The sequence below is a fragment of the Lagopus muta genome, chromosome 5, assembly GCF_023343835.1.
Source record: "Lagopus muta isolate bLagMut1 chromosome 5, bLagMut1 primary, whole genome shotgun sequence".
Classification (NCBI taxonomy): Eukaryota; Metazoa; Chordata; class Aves; order Galliformes; family Phasianidae; genus Lagopus; species Lagopus muta.
In genome coordinates, this window is record NC_064437.1 from 53787582 (window position 1) to 53811954 (window position 24373).

At 47.8% G+C, this 24373-nt stretch overlaps 2 protein-coding genes across 6 annotated transcripts in view; both read left to right on the forward strand.

The window, feature by feature from the left end:
• Window positions 1-9: 9 nt before the first annotated feature.
• On the forward strand, window positions 10-4193 carry SFXN2 (sideroflexin 2). Its single transcript, XM_048946636.1, has 12 exons — window positions 10-126; window positions 838-1045; window positions 1305-1475; window positions 1880-1978; window positions 2117-2192; window positions 2267-2352; window positions 2679-2739; window positions 2823-2889; window positions 3010-3059; window positions 3134-3183; window positions 3375-3422; window positions 3543-4193. Exons 2-12 carry the CDS (start codon window positions 885-887, stop codon window positions 3640-3642), a joined length of 969 nt encoding a protein of 322 aa, XP_048802593.1. The 5' UTR covers window positions 10-126; window positions 838-884; the 3' UTR covers window positions 3643-4193.
• A 2200-nt stretch (window positions 4194-6393) lies between these two features.
• The window catches only part of WBP1L (WW domain binding protein 1 like), a 49703-nt gene continuing 31723 nt past the window's right edge, over window positions 6394-24373 (forward strand). Inside the window, exons 1-2 of one of the 5 annotated variants that reach the window (XM_048946629.1) lie at window positions 6421-6499; window positions 13129-13188. In XM_048946629.1, the coding sequence (XP_048802586.1) occupies window positions 6437-6499; window positions 13129-13188 (123 nt within the window). In that variant the 5' untranslated portion in view covers window positions 6421-6436. Of the gene's footprint in view, window positions 6500-13128; window positions 13189-18716; window positions 18809-24373 lie in introns of those variants that run through there. The other 4 variants (XM_048946630.1, XM_048946635.1, XM_048946631.1 and 1 more) reach the window with 4 other exon arrangements.

Here is a 24373-nt window from a genome sequence, read left to right on the forward strand (position 1 = left end):
AGCTCCGCTCCCATCCACAGAGCGCTCGCTCCCCTCCCGTCGCCGGGAGGTGGGCGCGGCCTCTCGGCTCGCTCTGATTGGCTGAAGGCGGCCACGCGGCGCGCCGAGGGTCTGTGGGCCGCGCAGGTAGGGCCACGTGGGGATGGGGCGCGCGGGTTGAGTGGGGCTGTGCGGGCGGCGTGATGCGCTGCTGGGAGATGCAATGCACAGCAGTGCTATGCACGGCATGACTATGCACAGCAGTGCTATGCACGTCACGAGGTCTCTGTGCGGCTCTACGGATGTGCAGGCAGCGGTGCGCTGCGAGGCGGTGTCAAGGCGGGGGGAGTGCGACGCAGCCCCGTTGGAAGCATGCAGTGCTGATGGGGTGCAGGGTAGCGTAACGTGGAGCATGCCGTGGAGGTGTGTGCAGTGGTCAGGGTGCAGTGCGGTGTAGTACAGTGCAGTGCCGTGGGGGGGTGCACTATGTTGTTGAGCTGCCTGTACGGCTGTGCAGTGCGGGCACCGGAGGGTGCAATGCCACGAGAGGTTCAGGAGGTGCTCTGGGGCTTGCAGTGTGGGCATGGGAGGGTGCAATGTTCTACCAGCGACCTGCAGTGCTGCAGGGACACGGAGCATAGTGCAGTACCGCGGGGATGAGTGTGCACGTGGAGGGTATGCCGTGCAGTGACCCAGAGGGAAACACTTGCAGGGCAGTGTGATGTAGTCCCGCTGAGGGCTGCCTCGTGCAGGGAGAATGCAGTGCATTGCAGCAGCACTGTTGGAGGCCGGTGGCGGCAGTGCCTTGGGTACGGGGCCGCTGAAAGTCCAACCCAGACGTTAAATATAAACCCGCAGCAGTTCACCCGGTGCAACGCTCCACGGCAACGCAGCACTATCCCGAAATGGCTGCTGTGCCCCTCGGCTTCGACATTGACGCCCCGCGCTGGGACCAGAGCACCTTCGTGGGGCGGCTGTGGCACTTCTTCAACATCACTGACCCGCGCACCGTGCTGGTGCCGGAGCGGGAGCTGGACCGGGCACAGGCTGTGGTGGCAGGCTGCAGGTGAGTGTGTGCTGGTGGCACCGGCGCGGTGCTGGAGGTGTGCCTGTCTCCTGCCCGAGTGCTGGTGCAGCGTCTGAGCACCCTGATCGATCTGTAGATGTCTCTGTTCATTGCAGGGGAGTTGGACTAGATGACCTGTAAGGGGCCCTTCTAACTCAAACAATTCTATGATCCGTCAGAGGTGGTTTTGTGGATGTTTATTGGGTTTCTGGGAGCCCTGAGCTATCATGGCTGAACTCCCGCGGCTCTGGGCTTGCAGGGCTGGGATGGTGCCGCCGGGGAGCAGCCGGGAGCAGCTGCTGTATGCCAAGAAGCTGTACGACTCGGCCTTCCACCCCGACAGCGGTGAGAAGATGAACCTCATTGGCAGGATGTCCTTCCAGGTGCCAGGTGGCATGGCTATCACTGGCTGCATGCTGCAGTTCTACCGGTGAGAGCTGGGGACACAAGTTGGGACACAGCCCGGACAGCCCTCAGCTCTTCCAGGGGCACTAATGTCTCTCCTTGGTATCCCTGAGACAGTGCTAGGAGCCCAGGAGTGGGTCACCCTCAGATACCTCTGTCCTCATGTGCTTGCTGCTCCCATCACTGAAGGCCTACCTCAGCCCTGGATCTCGTCCCCATCCCAAACCCCTCAGGGCTGTGCCACCTCCTGTGCTGTCTGCAGGACCCTCTCAGACACATTTCATTTCCCAGCCCTTCCCCTGCTGCACTCCTGACCTCAGGCTGCAGTGCCTCAGTTTCCCCCGGCAGACACCAGGACAAGGGTATGGAGGGCATCTTGTCTGTCCCCTGATGGCCCCTGGGCACTCTCCGTGCCCTTTCCCTCTGCAGGACAGTGCCGGCTGTGGTGTTCTGGCAGTGGGTGAACCAGTCCTTCAATGCCATTGTCAACTACACCAACCGCAATGCTGCGTCCCCCATCTCTCTGGCGTGAGTGTGCCCCTGGGATGGGACCCCTGATGCCTGTGGGATGTGCCAAAAAGATGTTCAGGCACCAAAAGAGCAGGATCTCTGTGTCAAAGACAGCGTTTTGTTTTATATTCCCATGCATCTGTTGCAAATCACCAGGCAAATAGGAGTGGCTTACGTCACGGCCACCACGACAGCCCTGGCCACTGCTGTGGGACTCAACCTCTACACCAAGGTATGTAGAGACGGGGTTGCAGCAGCATCTGGCCACATCCCATCCCCATGCTGATCCCATCCTCCATCTTGCAGCGTGCGCCTCCTTTGCTTGCCCGTTGGGTCCCTTTTGCAGCTGTAGCTGCTGCCAACTGCGTGAACATCCCAATGATGAGGCAGCAGTGAGTGCACCTGGGGTCTGCCTCCGCTCCCCGGCCCCGAGGGAGGACGGAGGAGGTGGGATGGGTTCTGTGTGATCACCACCCTGCGTCTGGGAGAGTGTCTCTGGTGGGATGGCCCAGCATCAACAAAGCAGGAGGGCGGTTTTGGGGTGAAGATGTCCATTTTGTAGTCTGTGATGTCCTGGTACTGCAGGGAGGTTGTTGGAGCTGAAGAAGTTTTGGAGTGTTCCATGGGGTGGGGGTCCCTGTGTCAGCCATACCCTGAAGGTGGCAGCATCAGCCCAGGGGTGGCACAGCCCAGGGCCACTGTGTTGCTGTTCCCACAGGGAGATCATCCATGGGATATCAGTGACTGATGAGGACAACAATGAGCTTGGGCACTCCAGGGTGAGTGTTCTGGGAGGGAGAGCAGGCATGGGAATGGGGACACGTGTACAGCAGCAAGGCTGAGCAGCCATTTTTCCTTGCAGAGAGCAGCAGTGAAAGGCATTGCGCAGGTTGTGGTCTCCAGGATCACTATGGCAGCTCCAGGCATGAGTGAGTGCGGCATGAGGATGGGGGCCAGATCCGCACTGCAACCCTGCAGCTCCCAGCTTGGCCAGAGCTGATGGAGCTGCATGGGCTGGTGGAGTCCTTCACTCTTCTCCCCACATGCAGTCATTCTGCCCATCATCATGGAGCGGCTGGAGATGTTCCCCTTCATGCAGGTGAGCTCCTGCTGCTGCTCTGGGTGTGGGATTGTGGCAGTCAGCTGGGGACTGACCCTGCTCATCCCTTGCAGCGGATCCGGGTTCTCCACGCGCCGCTGCAGGTGCTGCTGTGTGGTGGGTTGTGAGTATCTCAAAAAAACAGTGTGGCTCCGGAGGATGCCTGAAGTCACCCTGGAAAAAGACCCCACCCAGCAGAGATGGCAAAACTGCTTTCCTTCCAACCTGAGCTCTGTTAAATTGGGTCCTGGGCTGGGACCTTGCAGCTCGGGGTATGCAGCCCCAGCGCTAACACCCACTCTCCTTTGCCCACAGCCTGCTGTTCATGGTGCCGGCAGCCTGTGCCCTGTTCCCTCAGAGATGGTACCTGTCCATGGCTTTCCATGGGAGCCTTTCTCTTTCCCTCACTCCCCACAGCCCGTCCTGATGGGCTTCCAAGAGGAACAGGATGATGGCCTCAGTGTCTGTCCCCTCTCCCCACAGCTCTCTTGCACTGGCTGACCTTGAGCCGGAGCTGCGGGACAGCATCGTGACCAAGCACGGGGACAAAGTGCCATTTGTCTACTTTAACAAAGGGCTGTGAATAGAGGCTACCTGGGGAGCCATTGAAGCCCTCCAGCCCCCAACACTGCCAGCCCTGTGCCAGTGCAGGGCTTGGATGCATGGTGCAGCCCCCATTAACCCAGTCTGGAAGTGGAGCTGGGATCATCTCCCATTTCCCCCACCCCAAACCACACTGCTGCCTTAAACTGCTGCAGGAGCCTCTTTGCAAGAGCTGGAGCCCCCACAGTGAGTGGGAAAGACTTGTCCCCTGTGTAGGGGAACACATCAAAGTCCTGGGACCAGTGCTAGGACTGTGCCTTCCTTGCTCTCTGGTTCAGATCTTATTCACTTTGCGATTGTCACAATCCCAAAGACAAATACCTAATTGTTTTTAAGCTCTGAATTAAGTATGATAGCCAGGCATCACCTTGCCATTTTGTGCCTCACTGTTCCTGTGGTAGGACCAAGGACTTGGGAAACACTTGATTCTGGCCCCTCTCACACGGGGAGGGTCACTAAGCCATTGGGTTTTGAACTCAGGCTTTAAATGACAGAGATGGGGGTTGGCAAATAAAACATAGTGATTTTTAAAACAGCTGTGGGCGTTGCTTTTGGCTGGTCTTTGGGTACCTGCTTCCCTGGACAGTGCTGGTACATAGGTCATACCTGCCTTGGAAAAAGGGAAGGTGTGGGCTCTGTGCTTGCATCTGAAACAAACCATGTCTCTCTGGTTGAGTGCCATAGGAAGACATCACTGCTCTCTGAACTCCTACATTGAGATTGCTCCTGTCCTACACCCCAAATTTCTGTGAGCACATTCAGAAAGGTACATTCAGCAACCTGGAATGGAGCTGGGTCCAAGGAGCGTTCAGTGTGCTTGCAAATGCAGAGACAGTTATAATGCAAAGTCCCACAGAAAGCATGCTTTGGAGAGCTGTTGCTACCTCCTGCCCTCTCCTCTTAGTCCTGGGCAGCAGGATGGGGTGCACACAATGCACTGGGCAAGAAGAGGGTTGGTCTGTGCTGGGATGAGTATGAGGCTGACCAGCACTGTCCTCAAGCCAGAAACCACCAAGCTGATAGCAATGGATTCCCTCTTCAGACCTGCACAGGTTGATTCTGGCCAAGAGCAGCACAGCAGGGTGTCTAGGTTTTTAAGCTGCAGCAGGAGCCTCCACGGGAGGATTCCTGCCATCTCTGCCACTCACAGCTCCAGAACAATGTGGAGGGCGGCAGGTGGTTGCAGACAGCGTGTTCCTGTGCTGCCAGATTCCATTCAGATCGGCTCTGCATCACACTGCTGCAATAGGAAGGAAACTTCACTGCCAGAAGTCAGTGCCGGACTCAGCCCTATTTGTGAAGAGCTGCGGATGTTAATTACACTCCAGTGATGAGTCACTCCCAATCTGGGCTTGTCCCATGCTCTGGCTTTTGCCTCCTTCCTACTTGTAATTTCAGGGCAGGATTGGAAAAGGGGCGAAGCTCTGCATGGCTGAAATGGTGCTGCAGCATGTTTACAACCTTCTTTTAATAACAACCAGACCAAAGACATTCTGTTGGGCTGCAGCAGGGCTGGTGAGTCACAGAAGACCAAAATTTCTTTCGATGAATGATCAGCAGCCCCAGATCCTTGCCCAAGTGCTGCTGGAGGTGCTTAACCCAGGTTAAGCATGCAGGGTGTGTGCCCAATGGGTTAACTGCTGCCAGCCCACGCTCGCAGGGGTGCAGGGTTAGGTGTGCCCTAAGTATCGCCCTGATTGAAAAATCCCAGGGGCAGGAGATAAGCTGCTCAGTTGATTATTTTTCTTTTCTGAGTATGTTATCAGAGCATCTCACAAGCATCACCGTGCCAATCCCCTGTGGGGGCTGCCTGGCACTCAGGGATTGGCATGGCACAAAGCCTGCACGCTACCCACGAGCTGTGAGTGATCCCCAAGTGCTGCCACCTGCACCTGGGACAAGCCCAGGCAGGGGATGGCTGTGCTGGGACACGTCCGTGGTGGGACATCCATTCCACGTGCCACTCCTCTCCCATTGTGGCTCCCTACAGCAGCCCCAGCAGCCCTCACCAAGCTGCTGGATTTTGGAGACCCAAGCGTGGCAGTTGGGTACAGCTGAATAGGAGCATGCAGGGCTGGGAGCATAGCACTGCCGCAGCCTGGCACCACGGTGGGGAAGAAGTGGCTTTGCAGTCTGCTGCCCCATCCTCAGGGCCTGGTGTGGGGCTAGCAGCGTTGTTGACATCAGCAGCAGCTGACAGCAAACACTGCTTCTGCCTGCTGCTACTGCGGCCATTTTAGCTGCCATCCTACACACCTTCCCTGGTGAACCCCCTGGCTTGGGTGGGCTGCTTGGCTTTGGGGCTCCCTGTGTGCACTGCAGAGAGGCTGAGCAAGGTTTAAAGCCACCACAAGACATGGCCAGCAGATGGGGACGGGCGCTCTAGGGCCACCAGAGAGGCCCTGACAGCCGTGAGACAGCTGCTGCACGCCACGTCGGGGCACAGGCACAAGGGGCAGCGCCCACATCCCCCTTCCAGCCAGTTCCGCCACTCACAACATGGCGGCCATCACACTACCCCGGGCCCCCTCTCCGCAGCGCCACACTCAAGATGGCAGCTCCCTGCAAGCGGACCCCGCCCCTCCCCGTTCTGCCCTGAACGATAGCGTGTCGAGCCAATAGCCGTCCAAATCGCGCGCCGTCTTCCCAGTCAGAGATCGGATGGGGCGGGACGAGGCGCGGGGTGCCCCCTCGGCTCCCGTCCCGGGCCGCAGTCGGGCTGGGGAGGCGGGGAGCGGGGGGTGGGGGGGATGGCGAGGAGGTTTCGCGCCGCCATGGCCCTGATGTTGTTTCAGGCGCTACCCGAGGGGCTGCCCGCCAGCGTGGAGCCCGCCCAGGTAGGAGGCAGCCCGGGGGGCGCCGGTCGGAGGGTTCAGTGTGTGCTGGGGGGTCCTGAGCGACAGCTGGCTGCGAGGGGCGAGGGTTGTCAGCGGGCGAATCGTGGGCAGGGGGCAGCGTCTGGGGGGTCTGCCGAGGTTTGGGACTGAAATGGAGCTGGGGGTGCAGGGAGCGGGGTTTGGGACCGTGCTGGGGCTGGAGGAGCAGCATGGGTCGGAGCTGCTGTAGGCTGCAGGAGGGGCTGCAGAGAGAACGGCAGCCGCGGTGAGGGCACCGGCCTGCGGCACTGGCAGGTGCGGGTGTCACCTGGGAGGTGACAGGGCAGGGGTGGCTGGCCCAGGGAGCAGGGCTTGCCCGGGCAAAGGAGGTTGGTGTTGCATAGGAAGTGTGGGGTGAGCCTCAGCTTTGGGGAATCATAGAGTCATTAAGGTTGGAAAAGGCCTCTAAGATCATCTAGTCCAATGCATCAGCCCGTCACCACCATGCCCACAAAACCGTGTTCCTCAAGGGAAGGAAGGAGGGAGAGTGTTTCAGCCAGGATGATGGGAAGCAGCCCTTGTCTCTGTAGGTTCTGATTGCCTTCTTCATGCCTATAGGGTTCTGAAGAAGTTCATTCACTCTCCTTCGTCACTTTACTCAATATTGTGCCTGTGCTATGATGTTCTCCAGCAGTGTTCTTAGACTGCCCTTTGCAGAATCCATAGACCTTCACTTTGCTCAGTGTTGCTGATATACAGCTGTGCTGGGCCAGGTGTCCCATGCACAACCTGGAACCTGCTGTTCATGGCGTCATTATGTCTTTTTCATTCTCTGCACAGCATAAATTGAGCAGGATGCCTTCAGATTTGATGGTCTGCTTAGGAGGCAGGAACTGCGTTTTGTATTTGTTGAAGATCTAGACCTCCACAGATTATATGAATGAATTTACTGAAGTTCTAAGTCCTCCTGGATACTGATCTGTGCCTGCAGACCACAGGTGCTGTGGTTACTCGGTGTGCAGTTTCTCTGGGACACTGGTGTGGAGTGTTCTTTCTGGGAAAGGTGTCCATTGGAAATCTTTCTGACTTCTGTTGTGAGTAGAGAGGTGAGGAGTTTGACTACAGATGTTTTACATCTTGTTTTTTCAGGGCACTGGGAGTACCAGACAGACTTTAAAGGCTTTGTAATTAGAATCATAGAAGCATTAAGGTTGGAAATGATCTCTAAGATCATTCAGTCCAACCATCCAACTGGTAGTGCCGTCCGAAATTTTCTTGCTGTGATTTGGCCTTTGCTGCAGTAGAGAGCTGCAGGGTTGTGCTGAACCGTGTGTTTTCCATGTTGTCTCAACTGCCCTGAACTGGTGGAAGTCCCAACGCTTGCTCTGCTCCACCATCAAACCAACATATACCAACTGAGTGTATATAGGCACAAGGTGTTGTGGTGTTCCAGCTGTGAGTGGCAGCCGGGCGCTAGGATTGTCTAGACAAAAGCTGCGAAGGTCTTCAACCCTATAAATGCTAATAAGAACAATATATCTGCCTTGAAGGTTGTGAAAGACACTCCCTGTACAGCTTGTGCACTAGCCAAGAAACAGGTAGAGGAAAGGAAATGGAAGTAGAAAAGGAAGAAGTATTCATACACGTATCTGACTTGTAGGTATCCCCTCCAATCAGTGCACCAGAAGTAGTCCTAAAATAGTAAGTCTTGGGTAGTACAGTACGTGATGGTGAGAGAGAAGAGCTTTGGCTGCCTGTGTTTTCTTTACAGCATTTAGATATGGATGTGTCTCTTACTCGTTTTCTTTTCATAGTTTGTCTATATAAAACTCATGTGGTTTATTTCAGATCTTAGACTGTCTGTCAAAGAGCTGGTATTATCTCACAGCATACTACAGATTGACAGCAACCCACTCAAAAACTGTCGTTTTTGAGTAATGTGGGATATGCATATATATATATTTGAATAATGTGTGATCTGGGAAATGAGAATGTAACTCAACTTTGTCTGCTTTCATGTTGCCTTAGAGTATGATTTCCTTGGAGGTGATGCGCTTGTAGTGGTGAGCAGTGCTGGCCTGGGAAGATCTCTGCACCAAGGGTTCCTACGGTTTTAGCTAGACCTCTGACAGCATTCAGCTCTTGGTCTCTGCAGACCATGGCTGCCCTCACTGCCCATGGTGACTGCTGCCTGCTGCCACCTCCATCTCAGACAGCTGCAATGCCCTGCTTGCTTCTGCTGCTGGGGAGGGCTTGTTGAGGGTTTGTGCTTCTCTGAGCTGGAGGTCTGAGGCTGGGAGGTGCTGCAGGAAATGTGTCCTCTAAATAATTCAGGAGGTGGAGCTGTGCTGCCTAGCCACACTGAGCAAACATTGCTGAGAACATGCTGTACTGTGCAGGAGGGTCTGATTTTTTCAGGTTAAAATAAGTCCAGGCTGCTGAGGATCTTAGAAGACCTTTCTTTTAATGAAGTCTTGTTTTGGGTGGCAGGTGGAAGAGAATGAAGATAATTAGCGCAGACCAATCCTGAGTCCAAGTTCTTTACCTGCCCCTGTGACTGTTCATTGCCTGTGTGCTCACCATGGAGCACAAAGCTCCGTTAACAGGAACTGGAGCATTTATCTGCAGATTAAGGGAAGATACGTTGCAGTTGTGTAACAAAAATAAGATCAGAGTAAACACAGGAAAAAGAAACCTGGCCATGCCCCGTTATGGCTGCACTTGTATAGCATTAGCTGTGCGCTGTCCTCGCGGCTTGAGGGAGAGGGAAGTGGGGAAGTAAGAAATGAATTAGAATGTCTTTTAAAATAAATATCTTTAAAAAACAAGCTTGATCAAATTTGTAGTGTTAAACTTTGAGCATTAATCATTATTCTATTGCGGATTCTATTGCAGTACATCCCTACAGGGCAGACTAAAGGTTATTTGACCAGCCATCTGCTTCCCACTGCAAGCAGCTTAATTATCACATCGTTTTCTCAACTGTTGTTTTCTTTAAAAACAAGAGATTTAAGTGAATGTTAACTATGTGGCAAGCCTGAGGAATCTGTCTTTCTCTAATAAGATGGTTTTGAGCCAAAATCTGACAGAAGCACGGATCTCCTTAAAGGCCCATTTCATTCCAAATGGAAGAGTTCTTGAAATGCTGTGACTTGAGAGATGATTCATCTGGGTGGCAGAGAGGAGCCTCGTGTCCAGGACAGGCCTGACGTGACTTGGTGCATCTGACACCCCTTTAGCAGTGTTTGTGCTCAGGGCTGTGCTGGCTGTGACCACACATGAAGTTACCAGGCTTGATCCAGACCTGCCAGCGCTTGGGACCTTTTAGGAGCATCACTTCAGGTGGTGTGTGAGCAGCAAAGCTTTAGTTATCCACCTCTAAGAGAGACCCATCTCAAAATATGCCAGCTTTTTCAGTTAATGTATAGGTAATTAGTTGCAGTAGCACTTTGGTGCCTCCTGAAATGCTGTGGGTCCTTCAAGAGGAGAAGTGCTTATACAACCCCAGAGCTGTATTTTGCCTGCTGAAGTATCTTTGTGACTCTTGCTTTTTGGCTTGCTGATTTCCCCAGTTTTGGCAGGAGGCAGCAGAGATCAAAGTACGGCCTGTACTTCCTCAGAGCAGAGCCACTAAGTAACTGAGCAGATTGAATTAAGGACTGCTCATACCATCGTGGTTATACCTCCTTGTGCTCCAGTGTCTCATCTGGATAGCATGCTTCCACACTGATTAACATTCTTCCATTTGTGAGCTGCCCTCACGATCGCACACAATGCTGTAAGAATTTCTCTTTGCATCTCAACAGCTGTGCAGCAGATGGAAGGCCTGGTTTGAAAGTGTCCTGTGTGCCCTAGGCGAGAGCAGGGTGTTTGTTTAGGCCAGAAGTGATGGGCTCATCTTCTGGCCTCATCCTCTGTCCCACGGTGTCTGTGCTGTGCCCTTTGGTCCCGGCTGTGCCTGTGCAGATCTGTCCTTGTCAGACGTATCCTGGAGTGTTGGTAACACATTGCTGCAGGTGGCCCTTTGTTCTGTCTCCTGACAGCATGCAGGTTTGGAGGTGTTCCTGTGACTCGCACTGCCCTATTCTGCAGGGGACAAGAGGTAACCAGGTAACCTTTCCTGGTTAGTTGCATAAGAACCTCCTTGGTAATGTGTTTAACTAGTGACTTTATGGCTGTACACACTCCTGTCTGGCATTGTTTTTGTGGGTTCATGAATCCCTGAAGACTGGGCAGGCTACTGATGGGGCTGTGAGGACCCAGCGTATCAGGGACATCTCAGAAGCAGTTCCTTGAATCCAGGCTGGTGACGGACAACCATGGAAGGGCAGTTGTTCATAAATGGGCAATGTGCTAGTTGTGTGATGCAGCCAACCTGATGGCCAGGTTTTGATCTGTGCTTACAAGCCGGAAGAAAACAAGCATGCAGCATGGAATGTTGGGATGATTTCAGGAAATGTGCCATTTCACATACTGCCAATCTCCTGATGTTGATGGGCTGCAAAGAGGCAGGCAGGTATGGTGAGCTACAACAGATATTTACAAGGAATGGGGTGTTGGGTTTGGGGAAGTGCTGGAAAGCCCCTTGTGAGGATCATGGATACAATCCTTAGGACAAGCAGAGGAAAGCTTTTACCTCAAGAAATTCTCCTTTCATTCCTCTTTATTCTTTTGCACTGCTATGAGATGGAAGGTTCATCACTAGTGGTGATGCAATTTTTATCATAGAATGTTTAGAGTTGAGACCTTAAAGGCCATCTGGTCCCACTCCCCTGCAATGAACAGGGACACGTACAGCTCCATCATGTGCCTGACCTTGCCAGCTTATTGAGTACAGGCAAATCTGTGAGTTGGTGGTCAGCGGACTGGATGCACACCCTAGCTTTGGGAAAGGCTTCACTTTGGAGTTTGATTGTTTGATTTGCTGGCCTGCAATGTCAATCAGCCTCATGGAGCAAACTGATGAGAGGTCAGCTTTCAGAGTTCTAGTGGTTACAGGACTACCTTTTTTTTTTCTTTTTTTTTTTCTTTTTTTTTTTCGGTCTCCTGCTGGCCAAACTGCAGACAGAACTGCAGACTGATGAGCTGTAGAGATGGTGACAAAGAGAGGGTTTCAGCAGGAATCTCACCACCATCTTGAGCTTTCCCTGTGCAAAAGGTGTTGAGCATCGCCTGTTGGAAGTGGGGAAACTCAAACATGAATGGTATGCCCACAGGCACTGCGGAGGGTTTTTAATGAGCAGAACTGATTGGCTCTTTTCTCTTGTGTCCTGACTCTTCATAATAAGTTTTCATTTGTTAATGGTGCATCAGTAGTTGGGTACTTGGAAACTTTTCCCTTCTGTGGGATCTGCTTTAAGCCCCTGTGCTGGGTGATGGCCAACATGGGAGCTGTCTGTTGGATCCTTCAGATCAGGCTGTTAACATTGCATCCATCGGCGCCTGTGACAGCTCGGTGGCACTGGCTGTGGGCACATGGATCCCAGCTGGTTGAGCTAACCAGGGATTGTGAATGACCGGTGGAGAATAAGAGGATTAAACACTACCTAGGGCCTGGAGGAGGTGGTGGGTATTGTACAGGGACATTACAAAGGCTGGGAAAAACCTTTTAAGAATGCAGCCTGTCTTCAAGGCCATTGGGTATTGGGCTGACTTCATTGTGTCCTGCGCATCAATTGTTGTAGACCCACAGGGAAAGTTACTCTTATGTGTTCTTCTCACCCCTTCTTGCAGGGAGAAAAGTCTCTTTAGATAGGATCAGAAGGACCTTCGCTCTGTGCTTGGAAAGCATTTAGTGCAGCTACCTGAATGTACGAAGGTCATGAGTCATGTCTGGGTGCCCTGCGTGATGAATTCCTCCCTTTGTTGCTGGTTGTCTGTTGGTTAGGCTGCAGACTGCTTTTCAAGCAGCAAACGCTGAAGAGGAGGAGGAGGGTTGGGGGTGCATTGTGTTGTCTTCAGATTACCTTGTCGTTTTGACTTCTGCCTATTTAGGAGAAACAAACTTCACCAACAGCTTTCATTCGGCTCTTCAGCCTCCTTCGATCTGAAGCTGAGATAAAGCAGGCTTGCAGACATCTGTCACCGCTGATTGTCCCTGTTTACTGACACTTAGCGCCTGCACTCAGACAAAGCCTGCCTGAAATTGCAGTGGCAAAAATGAGTTTTCCCTTAAATTATTTCTCTCTCCTTTTTCTGTCTGTATTGATTGTTCTGTCCCTTTGTTCACCTCCTGTTTTTGTAAGGAAAAGGAGCATCCATTAGGAATCTTTTCCATCTCGTGTATTTGATTATTAAATTTCCCTCTTGAGTTTGTGGTTTATTTTACAGCATTTCTTGCTATTTTGCTTTGTCCTTCCCAGGCCTTCCCAGTGTAATCGCAGGACCAGTTAGGCTCTGCAAACCAGTTTTGTGCCCCCAGGTCTGTCCCTTGCCTGCGAAGCCCAAGGACCATCCTTTCATTAGAAGATGAAAGATTTCATCCAGGAAAGCCTGGAGTAATTCTCCTTGTCATTCCATTGCTTTTCATAGGAAACTTTAAGTTCTTGTGGCATTTTATGGTCAGACTCCGAAATGAATGCCCCTAAATTTTGTTTATTTGTGTCCTTGCTGTGAGAGCTTTCCTTATCACCAGCTTTTCTCTTGCACAGGCACTGTCTGCCAACAGCTCTTCTGAAGGCACTTTCCTTCCCTGCAGGACAGGGTGCAAGGTAAAACTTGTTTATGCTTTGAACTAATGTCTAATGTCTTTCATTAAAGGAATAGGCTTTAAAAATACTGCTTTTACCCAGTTCATCCCATTAACTTGTTAATTGCAGGTCTGACTGCTTTTGTGTCAGCTTTTTTCCCTGCCCCAAGAGCAAGCATTTCGCATCTGAGAGCTTTTGATGAGAGGGAGGGATATGGAAAAAAAAAAAAAAAAAAAAAAAAACGAAAACAAAAACATTTTTGTTAGTTTTGCAGAGGGTTTTTTTTCCTTCTATGGTGAATTTAAAAATACTGTCAAAAATAATGATTTTTTAGAATGCACTTTGTGCTCCTGGGTCTTTCCTTCGGGACACTGCTGCTTTTTGCAAGAGCTCTTCAGCTCTGATCCAGGCTGACTGTGTGATATTAAGCAGACAATTTCGCATTTCTCATCCCAGTGTCCTCATGTCAGGTGGTGGATGCACTGTGAGCTGTGGAGTTTTTGTGTGGGTCAGAATAAGAGAAGGTTGTGTGGCACCAGGTGTGTGAATGCTGTGTAATTTCCCTCTTCAGCTGGGGGCCTAAATGAGAGCCTTCAGGTCTCAGTTATTAGTTAACCAAGAAACTCCTGTTTCTTCTGCAAGGTTTCGGTCTAGAGGTTTTCAATGGCCTCCAGTGCTATGGTCAATTTTTACCTAATCGTTGAGACGTGGTTTTATGGTTCTTGGCTTCTGCTGTGCTCAGGTGGGAGCTGTTCTTCTGTTTGTCTGGAAGGCATTGCTGTAAATCATCAACGTAGGACAATACAAGAGGCTCCAGCTTTTGTTCCCCTTGCATGGCATGTGCTGTGTTTGCTGCACAGAGGACAAATACTCAAGTGAGAGCTTTTCCTCCTTCGCAGCTCCTGGTTAATTGGCTCTGCAGTCAGGAAGCTGAGTTTCACATACTGCCTTCCCCTTGGAGACAGTGGCAGGCAGAGCTGCCTGGGACTCAACCAGCAGGTTGAGTGAGTGAGGCTGTGAAACCAGAGCTCTGCAATGCTAACACAGGTTCTGCAAAGTGAGCACAGAACCCAAACTGGCAGCACAGACTGTTTTCGTAGCTGCATTTTGGCTTTAAAAATCTTCAGATGCTTAGACAGGGGAGTCTGTTTTCTAGACCTGTGAACCACGAAGCAAAAACCTTTGGATGGCTGTGAACCACAGGAGCCTGCTGTACATGCCTTGGAGAGTGGAGGGGAGAGGAGCTGGGAGCACGCTGCCAGCAGGTCCTATTGCATGGGGGTGGTGTTGGCCAGGCAGGCAGCACAGCTTCCAAGTGCCCCCTAGACATGGACGTCAGCACGCAAGCTTGCCTTGCTTTCTTTGGCAGCAGTGAGTTCAACTGTCCAGCCACTCAGCTGCTGGGAAGGCTCAGACATCTGTTTTAAGTTCTTAGAAGATGGGATACCTTTATAATAGCCAAACTTTCTTTGAAGAGCAAGGTGATCTGATGTGTGTGAGGAGGACGTTTTACATTTGCACACCAAAGAGACACCCTCCATTTCCAAACAAGCACCTCCTGCCTTTTCACATTGCACTTTTTCATTCAGGTGATGAAATGGACCTGCTGGTTTGACTGCCTGGTTCTTTAGGTCTAGCACACCTCCATCCTGACGTGCTTGGACTTTCCATCCAGCAGCCTTTCAGATAAACCTCAAGTCCTTCTGAAAATAGTGAGTGAAAATAGTGTTCCTCCATGCATTCGTTGCTCTCATTAATAGTGAGTACCAATAACACCTTTGAGCTTCTTATTCAAATTATGTAGTGTGCATCCTACAGAAGAGCCCTCTTCAAAGTGCCTCCCAAGGTTATGCTGCCACATGATGGTTAATAAATGTTCATCAAAACAAATTGGACTGGAGACTTTGAATAGTTTCCCAAGTCCTGTTCTCCATATTGCTGTTTGCAGCAAGCGTGACTTACTCTCAGCAGATTGACCTCATGTGGACTTGTGCCTGTGTAAGTAGCAGCTGAAATCAGTGGTCAGATGCTAATCACAAGCTGCAAACAGTGGGGCATTATTTAGGGAGAATGCTCTCTGAGTCTCTCGTTGCAGCATTCTCATTCAAAAGGTCATTTCCGTGAGTTCGTGTGCAGCTGAATTTAATGTTCTTTCTCAGCGAGGCAGGCCTCAGCGGAGAGTGCGTAATTATAATAAATACAACTTTGTTCTCAGTTGAAAAATCCATCTGAAATAAATTTTTTCCAGCTCTTCCAAGAAACGCTTCTAGTAAGATAAATAAAAGCAATTCTTGCAGATTTCACATTCATTCAGCAGGAATGTTGGTGGGTGTAGGGTGCCTCCACTTAAGTCACTCATTGCAGTGCCTTCTGGGCTCTTCAGCCCATGTTTTCAATAGCTGGCCATGGGTAGCATTTGCAAATTGGGCTTCTTACATGCCAAGTAAAGCCAAGTTCTTTTGTTACGTTCACTTAGTGTGAACTCTGCTTATTACTTTTGAGTGAAATTGTTCTTAACAGCAAGTACAGGGAGTTGCTAGGCTCTCAACTTGAAAAAACTTGCAATGATGCTTTGATAGGTGCATCTGTTTTTAGGGACATGCATGTATTTATATGAGCTTTTGTCGCTTTTTTTTTCCCCACTGTGTAGGCAAAGTAGATTTGTTTTCTTCTGTATTCTATTTCGCAACACTGGAAATATAGAAAAAGTCTCTGCCTAAACACAGAAGGGAAGCTAAGGGGACTTTTTTTTTTTACTGAACTTCTAAGCAAGTACTTAAACAAAAAAATCCCCTCTTTGCTTTCATCTTCTGAGAGACTGAGCCGAGTGTGAAATGCTCTGACTTCCCTTGCTTTTAATTTTTTAACCAAGTATAGCAAAGAGTCTGTACTCTTTGATCAGGATCCTGCTGCTGCTGGAAGCTGAACCTTCATGCCATGTCTCTGGGTCCCTGAGCAGGTCTGGTTACCTTTCAGATTCAGAGGGACTGTATGGGGAGGCCCTTGAGTGTCTATCCTTTTACTGCAGGGACTCTGCATAAGCAGTTCTCCCAGTCCTCTGGATTCATGTGCCTTGCTCCAAGTTGCTGCAGCCTTGGCTTTGGGAACTGCCTGGTCTTACCATGTGGTTTCTCATTGCTGCGAGGTCTCTCTTTCTCAGGATTCAGTTGAAGCCTGTAAGGTTGTAAAGGAGAGAAGGCTTGCATGGTGATGTCAACTCTAAATGAAAGATAACGCAGCTGCTTGGCTCTTGCAGTGAGTTTGGACATGCAGGGAGTTTGGAGATCCCCATGGTGCTCTGCTCAGCATGAAGAATTGCTCCTAAGCTGCGGTGCCCAATACATCTTCACATTTCCTTTTGATTTTGGATCTCACCAAAGCCGGATTTTCTAAAGAGGAGAAATCCTGAACGTGATATCTGGGCAGAATGTGGAGGAAGCTCCTGAAATCTGACGACTCTGACTTGATTAAATAAATGCAAGTGATAGTCCTGGGAGGAGGGGTGGAAAATTGCATCTCCTTCCATTCATGGTCCATGTGCTAGAGTAGATACTCATCTCTCGAAGACTTGATACTTCTAGAGCCCCAGTGAGTTTCCAGTGCAACCAGAGGGAGAATATACTCTCTGTTATCACAGTGTTGGTTAGTACCTTGTGGTCATCTTCCATATCGACCAGATTTCATCAACACCAAGATCACAACAGTCTGCCTTTTTTTTTCCTTTTTTTTTTTCTTTATTTTCTCACGGTATTCTTTTATTCTTTTCTCTCTTTGCTTGTCTTTGTTCTTCCCACTGCCTTCCTATTCTTGATGCAAGTCTTTGTGTTCTCTTAATTTTTATCTACTGAAATGATCAGGATTAGGTGCTTGTACTTGCTAATGAGGTTCTCTGGAAACTCCTCCAAACTGTTGTTTCAGGATCTCTCTGGGCATCCTTGCAGACTTTTTTTTTTTCTTTCTTTTTTTTTTTTCCAAAGATTGTCTCGAGTTAGAAAATCAGCTTGTCCTAAAATGAAAACGTTCTTCAAAACCTGAATTTCGCATGGGCTATGTAAACTTGTAATTTGGATTTGGTTTTGTCTTTGGAAAGTAGGCAGTGCTGTTGTCTGGGAAGTTACAGACACATGTGAAAAAACATGAGGAACTGCTGGAGGTCACATTAACTGTGTCTGCTTGGAGAACTGCCTCAGTTCTCTCCAAGGCTTCACTTCTGCATTACTGCCATGTGCTGTGGGTGATGCTCACGAAGGTGGTCATTTGAGCAGTTGCAACATTCTCAGATGCATGGCATTATGAAGTGTGGAAAGAAGAATGCCAGGCTTCCCAGATAGTTTCTTAGGACTCTACCTCAGCCTCTGCAAAAGCAAATGTGCAAAAGCACATTCTGCTTTGATCCTTGCTATGTTTTATGTGTGCAAATCAGAAAGCCCTTTTGCTAGAGGTTCATGCCCTTGGACTTCTGGAGGTGACCGCTGGTATTTGCTGGCACCTTCACTCCTTTCTAAGCCTCCATCAGGGCCAGTGTTCAAGGTTTTGAGCTGACCCGAACGGTCCCTATCCACTACAGGTTTCCTGTGGGATGTGTTAGACTTACTCCCCTCTTTATCCACTCTGAGGACAGTTGTTATTTAAAAGTTGCTCAAGTTTTTCAACGTGATTTTGGGATGGCTGCTGATTCCTCCAGCCCCTTGTTTTCTTTTAGAATTTCTAATCCCATTTTCTATGACTAACTTCAGTTGCGTGGTTTCCACAGTGAGGATTAGGGTTTACTGCCATAGGTACGTCATTCTGCCTTTGAAGCTGCTTGCTCATGCTTTCCTTGGCAAGCTCTTGCAGATATGCTCAGCAACAACAGAGATCTTATCTTTTCTAAAGCTGCAAAAGGGTTAATCAGAAGTGTGTTTATGAAACCAGGTTCCTTACTCTTCAAAGCATTTACTGTGATCGTTTTTGATGATTTTGGAAGATTTATCACATCTGTCTTAGTAATTTTTATTACATTTTTCTTTATTTTCTTGAAGCTTTTTTAATTATATAGGATATAGTTAAAGTTAACAATGATAAGCAGCTTTCCTTGGCAAGCCCTAAATTGCATGCCCCTTGGGTACAAACTGGAGAACGTGACTGTCTACACATGGATGGCAAGAGGTTTTTGGCTAGTATGTCTGTGGTGGTTGAATGAGCAAGCGTAGGGCATCTGAAGTATGTCTGCAGTTATAAACAAATGCAGGGAAAGAGTTTGCATCTCCCAGGCAGGCAGAGAGCTGCATGAGTACTTCTTGTGGAGAGCCTTTTTGTGGTGATGGTCACCATTGTGATGGAGCTTGTTGTGGGCGCAGGGAGGAGGGCTGGTGGCTGTTTGAGGGAGTGCTATTTTTCATCAGGAAGGTGAAAGACATTGCTATTGATCAGGGGATTTCTTTATGAGGAGGCTCTCCAATGAAATGGAGCACCTATGCATATGCAGCGCTTCGTTAGAAATGTGACACAGGATGTGCTCTCTGATGGGAGTTGTTAATTATGCTTTTGGCTCTGTCTGCCTCTCCAGCAGATGTATACCACGGTGACATTTTTGCAACCCAATAAAACGTTACGGGATGCTTCACCTCAAGTGGAAACTTGATTGCTGCTTTCAAATCAGGTGAGGTGCGTGCACACCTTACCGGGACTTGCACCTATCTGCTGGCAGAGCTCCAGGCTATTGATGCAAGGTTCGTGGGTTGCGAGAGCCTGAATGGCTCTGGTGGGATGGGTGTTAGATGCCTGGCTCTGCTTATTTGGTATGATGCAGTTGATAAGCAGATGGTCCTGATATTAGTTCTTAATCACTGACTCAGTGTGGAGTTGTTTGTGTATTTCAATCCAAACTGTCTTGAATTTTTTTTGTGCGATTCTGAAGACACAAGGGAAACTTCTTTGGATTTGCTGTGTTTATCCCTTGTCTGGTAATGAAGGCTGAACTTTGTTAATTGTGACTTCTGGCATGAAATTGTGTGCTTGGACACATGTAATATATGGGTCTTTCAGAAACCCATGGGAATCTGGTGACTAGTCTTTCAATTGCCTTTTGGAGTTGCACACATCTAGAAGCTTTTATTTCTGAAGATTTCATTTATCTAACATTTTCCTATGCAGGAAGTAGCGTCTCCTGGGATTTAAATATTTGCTGATGCAAACCTCTGCGATCATAGGACTGTTAAAGAGCTATCAAGTGTCACATCATTCGGTCACCAGTTCAAATCTAGTCCAAAGTGGTAATGGATATTTTTGTACTCTTGACATCTTTCATCCAGATTTATGCGTAGTTGCTTCAACTAAAGACAGAGCTTGCTGCTCAGAATTATGGATTCAAGTGGAAAGTAAAGACTAGAAGCAGATTTTTCTAGAGCAAGAACTTTTATTTGGCTTCTGTATGTGGCTGTAAATCTACATGGTTGTCAGTGCTTTAGAAATAATAGCAGTAGTGTTTATTCAGAGGAGCATGTGGTTTGCTGTATAGGATGCAATGCAGAAAAGTGACCTCATTGGCCAGAAAAGCAAATGCATTAGTTAAATGTGGTATTATTAATGAACTCTCAGATGGCTTTTGAATTGCAAGAGTCTTTGAAGGCAGTACAGGAAGAATTAGACTTTGAAGAGTGTGAGTGATATTAGAATTTGACAGAGGGTTTTGGATGCTATCAGAAGCATTTCTGGACAGAGTGCTTCCCCAGTTCTTCCTGAGAGCTGCTCTTCAGAAGAGTGATGGATGGTTGGATGGGTGTGTGGTTGGGTAGGTTCTTTCCTTGTCTCTTCCAGCATTTGTTTGAGAATCTTTGTACGAAGCTTCACTTCTAAACCTTGCTTTTTATTTCACATTTCTGGTCAGGAATTGTAGACTTTAGTTTAGGGTAACATGCAGTACTTATGCTAACTCAACAGGACTATATGTTCTCCAAACTGTAGAGAGCTTGAAATACTTCAGTGTGAAATACTTCAGTCCTGTGGCTTCGCACAGTGCCGTAGTTCATCTTTTTGGTTCCTTTTTCTGAAGTTGGCAAATCCTCTGCTAGATGTGTTGGGACATAGAAAGCCTTGTGAATCCCTGCAGCCAGGAGCCCAAACTGCTTGCCACCACCTCCTGCTTCCCAACCTTTTCCTGACCATTCCCTGAACGCTGTCTGGCTTGTTACAGGGACCAGATTGGCAGCGTATCAGGAATCAGTATCTGGAGTCCTTCAGGAAAGAAGCTGAAGATGCTGAATTCTGGTGTCCTGATTGTTAGAATCTGTTAGCAGAGACCTCCAGATGTGAAGAAAAGAGATGTTAAAGCCGGTACAAGTATTCTCTTTCTTTGTGCTCCTGAGTTGAGACATCTGAGTTGGCTTCCCTTCCCCAGAGTGCTGGGCAGCAGCCCATGGGAAATCACTGCTGGCTTCCCTCAGTGTTTTGAGGTACAAAAGGTATTTTATAAGGTATGAATATGAGGGGGGGAAGAGGGAGGGAAATAAGAAGATATTTAGTGACATTAAAAAGACCAAACCACTCACAGGATTTGAGCTGTCACTGTGGCATTTTTGACTGAGTTGTCAGTGCTGCGTGTCTTAACGTCTTTATATGTTTGTGTTCTGCAAGGATTGAGGAGGGAACTGTCTGTCTTAGGTCAATATGGAGCCCTGGCAACCGGGGAGAAGCTATGAGGTGGTTCACTTTCGTTCCTGATGCTGCTTATTGCTGCTATTTCTCTGACTGTCTCAGAGACAACTGGTCAGTTATTTATTACTTTCCTCTTAGAATATTCTGTTACAATGAAGTGGCTCAGAAGCATTGAGGGTTTTTTGTTAAATGCTGATTTGCTTTATAAAGGTACTATAAAGTTTCGGTCTTAGCTGCAGTGGGATACCACAGAACAACTTTGGTCTGTCTTTTACGTTTCTATTTATTGCTGTGATTTCAACCAGAAATGGTGCGTGACTAGAAATCATAAATTATCATCCATCTTTTTGCTGGAGATTAAAAAAGGAGAGCTACTGAAGTGCAAAGGAAACCTCTTTTTATTTTTATTTTTTTAAACTGAGTCATGGCGAGATTGGCAAGCTGCAAGGGAAAATATAAATCTGGTGTTTACTATAGTTAACAATGAAATCCTCCTTTTACAAGAAAGTATCAGGGTGAATTACGCTTTCAGTCTCCTTGCTGCTGTGGAGGAGTTAAAAGGAACATTATGGGTTTTTTCCATCCTTGGTTTGGAATGGGGATAAATTAAAGGAAGTTACCCATTTGCTCTGCTCATTTTCTGAAGTTTGCTCCGAAAAACATGGTAGTCATCTATAATTTCTAACTCTCACAAATGGTGTTACAGCTTTGTATCTGTTTTCCTTCATTATTGACCAATCACTGAGTCATGCAATATCCAATTTTGAAACCTGTGATCTTTCACTTAGGTATGAATTCTGATACATATGTAGACAAACACTGAACTAGCGTGAAAAAACATGTTGAATCTTTTGTGTTGTGTAAAATAATAGATGTTATCTACAAATATTAATTACTCTGCCTCCACTTCTGATACCATAAATGTTATTGAGGGAAAATAATACAAAATAGCGAGGCTTTGCCAGACATGAAGTTCAGTGTCAAGTGAACATGGACCACGAGTCATTTGGAGTCCTGATTCTGTGTTATTTAAAGGCTATAAGAGGTGTTACAGAAAAAAGAAAAAAAAAAAAAGGCCTAATGTTAAAAAAAATTGTATTTTTTGAAAACAGATGAAGTAGATTGCAGAAGAACATATTTGTCAACAGGAAATAACCATCACTTAAGAGTCATGTAGGCATCCAGCATGACTGAACAAGACTGTAAAGAATGAATGCAGAACATCTTTCCTCTTGCTTTTCACGATGTGCAGAGGACACCTTCTCTCATGGTTTTAAACAGCTGTGATGTGTTTGCAGAGTCTTGATCCAAGTCTTCATGCTAGGCTTCTGTGACACAGAATGTGGACCGCAACTAGTGAAGCTCAATGAAGTGGAAAGCCATGGCTTTTTCAGTCTTGGTGTCAAAGAGGTATTTAGAAATTAGTGAGACTTGATGTAGATCACATCAAACATAAGAATTTCAAGCCGTTTCAGAATAGGCTTCTGTTGTGCTCCACTTTATTGAGCTGTTCCATGCCATGAAGGACGTTTTGAGATTGCGTTGATCAAGATAGTACTGTGGGTGTGTTTGTCTTCCAAGGAGAAAAGTGAGGTCAGTAGGAATGAATGCTGTGCTGCAACTCAAACTGGAGAAGAGATACTTTGGTGTCCTGAGAAGAGCGTATGTCACACTTCTGCTTTGGGGCATGGTTTAATATAGCAGTCTTAATGTCATGTGCCAGGTGACTTTCTTGTCTTCCTTGTTGGGCTGCTCTGACTGTTCAGGTGAATTTCTGTGCTTTGTCCTCTACCTACTCTTCCAGGAGAGGATCCTTTCTGTTGCTCCAGCATGTGCTCTTCTGCCTTGCCTGCTGCATCCTCCGGCTCAGAATTCCCTACCACCACATTGCTTCTTGTAGATGTAGCCCGATATCTCACCCTTTAGAATGCTGAAGGCTTGGTTTCAGATCACCTCCACGTGTTTTCTGGATGTGACAAATAGCATGGAAGTCATATGGATATTGGGTATTTGAATGTTCATATACATTGTGCTGGGAATGAAGGCAATCAGAAAGGCAGCAGACTGGAAAATCCCTTCTGTACACTGTCTGCCAGTTATCTGGATAAAACTGAGATGCTCTCTTAACCCAACTCTCCCACTTTTTGGGTTAGGTCCATTTGTTTGTTCAATGAGTGAAGAGCGTGTTGTGTATGAGAACAGGTGGAGAAGTGGGATGGCTAAATACACTGCTCTTAAAAGCCCAGAGGAGATAAAATCGGCATTCCCACCATTTCCCACATCTTCTGTACTGCCACAGAGACATCCCTTATACGTGGATGGCAAAACTTTTCTTTCTTGGTCTTACTTCCTTTCCTGAGTTTAACCTTTCCTATGAATTGTCTCTCTCATTAAAGTATATTGACAAAATCTTTATTTTCTTGATTTTTCAAATTTGGTTTAAAAATTCTTGAGTGAAGCTTGGCAAACGCTGCCTTAGTATGCAAACAGTGGGGATGGAAGAGGGGAAATAATTTGGCTGTTGAAAAACTACATATGGGAAAGTCACATGGAGCTTTCAGTGTTTTATTTATAATTCTGGAAAGGCCTCTGCTAATTTGCAAAAGTAGGAAAGACCAAATAGTGGCTTCTGGAAAGCAAACAGCTCGATTTTTTCCATGAGTATTTTTAACGCAAGTATTGACTTCACAGATTGTAACACTCTTTCCTTCTTACTTTTTTTTTTTTTTCTAAGCTTAAGGATGTATAATTGACTAAACTAACATTGCAATGAAAACCTTAACTCTTGCATCATCTTACTCTTTGAATTCTGATTGTGAAGCCATGAGAGTTTTGCTCTCATTTAGCACATATATATTGAGCTTCCAGAAAGGTAACTTGATTTACAGTAAGCTCACCCAATGGGAACCAGATGATTTTCACATATGTCTTTTAATGAAGCATTTCTTTCACAATCTGTTTTCCAGGAAAAAAAAAACAAAGCACAGCAACCCACTAACTTAACCATGCAGGACCACGTAAGCAAGCACTGAAGCCTTTCAGCTTTGGTTGTACCTGTGAACAAACATTTCTAAACACTGATCCTTGGAATGATTCTACCAGCTAATGATGCCACCTTGAGTTTTATACTGGCCTGATTCTGAGCAGTGTTTCACTGATACCACCGTAAAACAGCTGTCTTATGTGAAAATGAGTGAACAAAACAAATGGAAGGGTGGTGGTAGTGGGCTGCTTGGGGGCTGCAGCGCTCTCCTGCTCGAATTGCTAAACGTGGGTAACTCTTCACAGAATGGCGCTTAAGGTTACATTTGGAGCCATTAGGTTATAAACAGTCCACGAGATATTTTGCATGCTTCGTGTTAATATTCCTCCGAAAGTCAAGATTCCCCAGGGAGAACTGAGAAAGCGCACCAAAAGGCATTTTCAGTTATTGAGGCTTATCCACAGCTTCCTAGATCACTAAAGCTCGACCCTCTCACGAAGAAGTTATTACAAAACAAACTTTGATACAGTTCTCAGAGTGTTTATATGTTAGAGAGGGATACATTGGTGACGCCCTTCCCTTTGGCTG